The 6,689-nt window shown below is 34.6% G+C and overlaps 1 protein-coding gene and 1 pseudogene across 1 annotated transcript in view; one reads left to right on the top strand and one right to left on the bottom strand.

Moving 5' to 3' along the window:
• The first annotated feature begins 627 nt into the window (after nt 1-627).
• On the top strand, nt 628-4,182 carry LOC109096147 (annotated as a pseudogene).
• Nucleotides 4,183-4,710: 528 nt separating this feature from the next.
• Nucleotides 4,711-6,689, bottom strand: part of LOC109110678 (UDP-glucuronic acid decarboxylase 1-like) — a 61,208-nt gene continuing 59,229 nt past the window's right edge. The window contains exon 16 of the mRNA XM_042763382.1: nt 4,711-5,451. Coding sequence (XP_042619316.1) covers nt 5,320-5,451 — 132 coding nt within the window. The 3' untranslated portion in view covers nt 4,711-5,319. The remainder of the gene's footprint in view (nt 5,452-6,689) is intronic.

The following is a 6,689-nucleotide window of genomic DNA, read 5'->3' as shown; positions in this document are numbered from 1 at the left end:
TAACCTAACTCGGAAGAAGTTGGATTATTATTATTATTATTTTTTTTTTTTTTTTTTTTTTTTTTTTTTTTTTTTTTTTTTATTTTTTTTTTTATATTTTTTGATGATTAAGTGATTTAAAAAAAAGACCTCTTCAGCATACAAATGGTTTCCAAAAGCAAAAAAAGTGTCATGTGCTACAGCAAAACATGCACTATTTTTGGAATAAGCACCCAAAATTATTAAAACACAAATATCATGTTTCATGCAGCAAATATGTTGCAGAGCAGTGCTAGTACATTTGACAAGAAAATATAACTTCAGTCTTTCTACTTAAACATTTTTTTTAATTTAGTGTGTACCTGTCCGTTCAAAGTACAGTAAATCATACATCAAGGTCTTGGCAACAGTAAAATAAATCAAGATGAGGAGGTTTAAAGAAGTCTAGTATCATATTTTGCCATGAAAAGCTGCAACTCCATTTAATGTGGAAAAATACTAACGCTGCACATGTGTAAGCAGTTAAATATACGAGGAGACAGGGTCTTTCTGTTAGTGGACTTGGTTTACAGTAATTTGTCAGCTGCGGTTTTCATTGAGAATGTTTGTGTGGGCTTCCCTCAGGGTCTCTCCTCCTCTCTCCTCTCTGCAAGTTTGCTTGCAGATCAATACCGCTGTGCAAATCAACAGAGAAGAAGACAAGAAGCCATGGTTTCTGAAAAGTTTTACCTTCGCCTGCTCACCTTTGTGACTCTATTGACTGTACTGGCACTCTCTGGTAACTTTTTCTCCCTTTTCCCCTTCTCATTCTTTCTTGCACTTTGCAGCTCACTTTTTTTTTCTTTTAAAAATATCTGCTAAAAGTTTCTTGCTGTCTGGGCATGTCTGAAGTATGAATGTTGGTGAGAGTTTGAATGTATTATAAATGTTCTGTTCTTGAATGAAGGTTTGAAAATGTAGCTGGATGTCATTTACTCAAAGGACATTCTTTTGTGATGCTGCTTGTCTCTTACATTAGTCATCTTGACAAATATTCCTTTATGTCCTCTATGAGTTTGGGTAAACGTGTACTGCTAAGAGCTTAATAAACAAAACCACCATTATAAAGCAGGTGATTAAAAAATTTTAAATTTATCAGTGGCCTGCATGACACATGAATGATACTAAAATAATGCGATAAACATTAACCAAATAACAGAAAATGTAACACTTTTTAAATTACAAAAATGTTATGTTGCATATGTATACACACACACACACTTGCGATAAACATTAATCATACATATGTATTGTAAAAAGTGCATATTGTATATAGTTTATTATAATTTTAGTTTTTATATTTTTTGTTTTTGTTGTTTTTGAGTAGATTTTGCTGGTGAAGAACACTCTGGAAAAACTCTTGATGAAAAAAGGTGATTTTTAATGTTATTTTCTTAGCAACAAATTTGCCAATGCAAAAGAAACACTTTTCAATATAAGCTTTCTGAAAACATGTCTTAATGTATAATACCGTTTTGCTAAATGTTTCTTGTTCAAAAGTATGTTTAGATATATTTTGAAAACTTTTTCCATGGTCCCACTGATTTTAAAACACCTATGGGTTTGCTATGACCTGTTTGGCTTTGTCTCCCAGTGGACGGTGATGTAAAGCCAGCTAGAGCTGTAGCTGTGACTCCTTCTAAAGCCAAACAGTTCCTGGCCTCCCTTAGAAGACCCAAAAGGAACCTGTGGGACCGCAGCCGTCCTGACGTTCAGCAGTGGATCCAGCAGTTCATGTACATGGGCTTTGATGAAGCAGTGAGTGCTTGTTTTCATTTCTTAAAATATCATAAATCAGTTTAATCTTTTAAAGCTTTTTAAATGGTTTATGAGCATTGGATGCTGATATCACACCTTTAGTTCTTTCTTTACTTCACACTACCGTGAATTTAAAAATTGAGCCACAGTTATACTTTTATGCTTAAGTAGCCTACAGTTTTTGGAAATTTCTAGCCTAGTATATATCTTTTTTTTTATGTTGACTTTTACTTTTATTTCACTACATTTTAAGGAGAAAACTGATGCTTTTACTCTTCTTTTTGAAGATCTAAAAATGCAGAAAGTTTTGTGTGAGGTTGGTTTAGGGAAAGGGGATACAAAAATACAGATGGGGAGTATAAAATGCATTACGTCTATGGAATGTCCCCATGAAACATGGAAACCTGTGTGTGTGTGTACAATCTGTGTATTTTAACTCTTGCATATCCTAACACAGACTCCAGCAACCCACCACTTACAGGCTGCCATTAATACAGTCAGTTACAATCAGTACCTACCTGTATTTATACCATCTACCTGTTTTTTTTTTGTCAATTAAGTTTATTTTATGTTAGTTGATTGATTATTTATTACATATATGTGTGAGTTTTTGCTTTCTTTATACAAAACTGTCTCTGTATATTTTACTTCTTTATCACCTGCATGTTTTATGATGTTTGTAAACAGCCTTTGTTTTTCAGCCTGCATTTTGAGGGTTTGATGTTGTGTGATTTGTAAGCAGTACACATCAATAAGGGACAGCATTCATTTGTTCCTTTTCTTGGTTCACTTAATTCTATAGGTTACAATTTCTGCAGTTCCCAAAATATTAAATGAACAATACATAAGGAATACTGAGCAAATAACCAGTCATTATTGTAAAATAAACAAAGCGATCAGCTGGACTCCCAATGTGAAACCCAAGGCCATTAAAAGGTTTCTTACCCAATAAATAAACAGATAATGGCCATGAAAATTTGATTTGTGTGTAAATGATCTTGTAGGAAGTAAAAAGTATATTCATTTTCTCCATATGGAACCTGACTGGAACAGTAACTTATAAACTTTTAAAATCAGATCCCTTGTGAGCTCTGAAGTTGTTAATTGTATGCTTTTGTTGAAGCATTAGCATCAGTTTGTATTATTTCAACATATTTTTAAAGTACTATAGAACAGTGGATTATGCAGTAAAAAAACAACAACAAAAAAAAAACCTCATGATGCTATATTGTAAGCAAACCTGCCAGAAGAAAATTGTGCCTCTCCCATGAAGCACCAATCACAATGCTCCCTATGAACTCAAAATAATTAAATATTAGTGTTTGTCTGTCAGTATGAATATCTTGCAATAAACTAAAATATTGTTTCTATAGATACAATCAATAATTTTAAATAGTTTTATGCTTCACGGGATTGTAGTTCTTTCTCTTTCCCTCACTAAATCTGTAAACACAGTCTTGTACTTTTGTCTGATTTTCAAATATATATATATATTTTTTGCTTCACGTTTGTAATGTTGTGATTCATCTCAGCTGGTCGGTTTGGTTCATGACTTTTCTAGAATCTCTGTGGGGAAAATGAGTGGAAAAGACTTACAGAAACGACACAGCTGAAAAAGTTGGCATCACTAATGTACTCCATTTAGTTAAATCCACTAATACTAATTGTCCTTGATCATCATCATTCACAAGAGCCTAATTACATCAGAGCAGAAAAGCATTGTATATCTGTGATGACACATCCTAAAAAGTACATTGATTAAACAGTAAATTATATAATAGTGGGTGTTCCGTTCATTTCAGTGACTGTATCATGATGTATAAAAAAAGTCATTTTATATGACATCTTTTTGCTTGAACCTTTTCCTTCAGAGACTTGAAACGGATCTGGCCTTCTGGATGGACCAGTACCAATCCAGTGACCAGGGACGTCAGCATCACTATGATGAAAACTCTCCCATGGGGCCTCGCAGCGCTGGCTCATACAGGCACGGGGCAAACGTCAACTATGACTACTACTAAAACACCAAGAATATGTTTCCAAGACATAACCGCTCTGATTTACCACACAGTGACGTCAGCTTGCTTCTTTCATCTGTAGCTTGTGCTTCCTCTTGTAAATGGAAATAAGAGAAAATCAAGAAAAAAGTCCATTTTAATAGTGCACCCGTAAATGAAGATTCTGTCATCTTTTTCTTGAATTGGGAACCACTGCTAATATACCATTTGATAATTTTGTGTGAGAAGGCTGAAATTGAGGTCATTTAATCTTGTCAAATCATTTTTCGAGCCTGACAGTCTTAGTCTTAATACACTTTCATTATATGGAAGAGAAGATAATGATATTCTTCAAAAAATTCATTAAAAATCATTTCTGGGTGTCTGGAAAGTGTTAAAATAAAAACCACAGAACCTAACTGAGTTTTGTTCGTTTCTTTTAAACAAATGAATACTTTTATTCAGCAAGGATGCAGTAATTCAATTGATCAAAAGTGACTTTTATAATCTTACAAAATATTTCTAATTTAAATAAATCCTGATTTTAAACTTTCTAGTCATAAAATTCTTAAAACATGGTTAAGATATTGAGCAGCAAATCAACATATTAGAATGACTTCTGAAGGATCATGTGACACTGAAGACTGGAGTAATGATGCTGAAAATTCAGCTGAAATCACAGGAATAAATTAGATTTTAAAATGAAATAGAAAACAGTTATTTTAAATTGTATTAATGTTTCACAATAGTACTGTTTTTACTTTATTTGTGATCAAATAAATTCAGCCTTGATAAACTAAAAGAGACAAAACAACAGACAAATTCAGTAGTGACAGAGAGAGAGAGAGAAATGGATTTATGAATAGAAATGTAGCAGCGAACAGTCATTAAGCAGAAGAACAGAGAAAGTGAAGTAAAAAATAGAATACAGTGAAAATCACAGTAAATATTTTATTAAAATATTCTTTTCACCTGAAATTAATTATAGGTTCAAAGTTCTGTATGAAGTTTCACAAAGGTAACAACAGATTTTGCTCAAAATCATCACAAAGATTAAAGCAGAATGAACATTTTCCAAAGCTTTTCTTTTATCCGTCTCCTCAGATTTCTTGACAGAGCTGGATGAGGTTTCCTGCTCCAGTCCAGACATTCAAGATCTTTAAATCATTTTCATAATTTTCTACAGGTGTCCAATCAACAAACACACCGCTAGCTTTGACACTGATAAAAAAATAGATCACATCAATTAAATCGGCACAGAATGTAAACATTACAAAAAAGCACATGAAGATCTAAGCTTGCTTTAAATAACAGACAGACGACTGACAAACCAAAGTGCAAGGCAAAGTCTATAAATCGGATATCTTTGAGGCACATTTGACTGTAAAACAAACTCTTTAGAGACAGCTCTCTGCCTGAGCCGCATTTCAAAATATTCGCAAAAACAGAAAAATTCCTTTTTTCAAAAAGTCGGAATGCTGTATAATGGCTGCTGAACGTCTATGGTCCTCCAGTATCCCAGCATCCCTGAGATCAACACAATTCATCAGTTGTGTCTGGGCCTTCCTTTTTTCATCCGTGCAGCCTTGGGTTTGGGTATATACTGATTGTTGGCTTGATGCTCCAGCTCTCTGCTGAAGTACTGGATGGTTTTGTTCAAGCCTTCCTCCAGTGGCACCTGCAAACACATAAATTATATCTTATTGGACTATGAATTATATCTGGATCAACCATAATTGAGACTTTCATAAAAATAACTAAACACACAATATAAATAATTTATATAATTCATAACAATACAATAATTATTAATATCATTAAGAACAATTATAGTAATAAATATTAAGAATTTTACTATTATTGATTAACATGTAAAGCCATCATAAAATTAAAGGCATGTTCCATATCTTACTGTAGAGCATATACAGGTCCTTCTCAAAAAATTAGCATATTGTGAAAAAGTTCATTATTTTCCATAATGTAATGATAAAAATTAAACTTTCATATATTTTAGATTCATTGCACACCAAATGAAATATTTCAGGTCTTTTATTGTTTTAATACTGATGATTTTGGCATACAGCTCATGCACAACCCAAAATTCCTATCTCAAAAAATTAGCATATTTCATCCGACCAATAAAAGAAAAGTGTTTTTAATACAAAAAAAGTCAACCTTCAAATAATTATGTTCAGTTATGCACTCAATACTTGGTCGGGAATCCTTTTGCAGAAATGACTGCTTCAATGCGGCGTGGCATGGAGGCAATCAGCCTGTGGCACTGCTGAGGTGTTATGGAGGCCCAGGATGCTTCGATAGCGGCCTTAAGCTCATCCAGAGTGTTGGGTCTTGCGTCTCTCAACTTTCTCTTCACAATATCCCACAGATTCTCTATGGGGTTCAGGTCAGGAGAGTTAGCAGGCCAATTGAGCACAGTAATACCATGGTCAGGAAACCATTTACCAGTGGTTTTGGCACTGTGAGCAGGTGCCAGGTCGTGCTGAAAAACAAAATCTTCATCTCCATAAAGCTTTTCAGCAGATGGAAGCATGAAGTGCTCCAAAATCTCCTGAATAGCTAGCTGCATTGACCCTGCCTTTGATAAAACACAGTGGACCAACACCAGCAGCTGACATGGCACCCCAGACCATCACTGACTGTGGGTACTTGACACTGGACTTCAGGCATTTTGGCATTTCCTTCTCCCCAGTCTTCCTCCAGACTCTGGCACCTTGATTTCCGAATGACATGCAAAATTTGCTTTCATCCGAAAAAAAGTACTTTGGACCACTGAGCAACAGTCCAGTGCTGCTTCTCTGTAGCCCAGGTCAGGCGCTTCTGCCGCTGTTTCTGGTTCAAAAGCACACGCCTGTGCACGGTGGCTCTGGATGTTTCTACTCCAGACTCAGTCCACTG

Source organism: Cyprinus carpio, chromosome A9 (genome assembly GCF_018340385.1).
Source record: "Cyprinus carpio isolate SPL01 chromosome A9, ASM1834038v1, whole genome shotgun sequence".
Taxonomy (NCBI): domain Eukaryota; kingdom Metazoa; phylum Chordata; class Actinopteri; order Cypriniformes; family Cyprinidae; genus Cyprinus; species Cyprinus carpio.
This window is presented reverse-complemented; position numbering and strand designations above follow the sequence as displayed.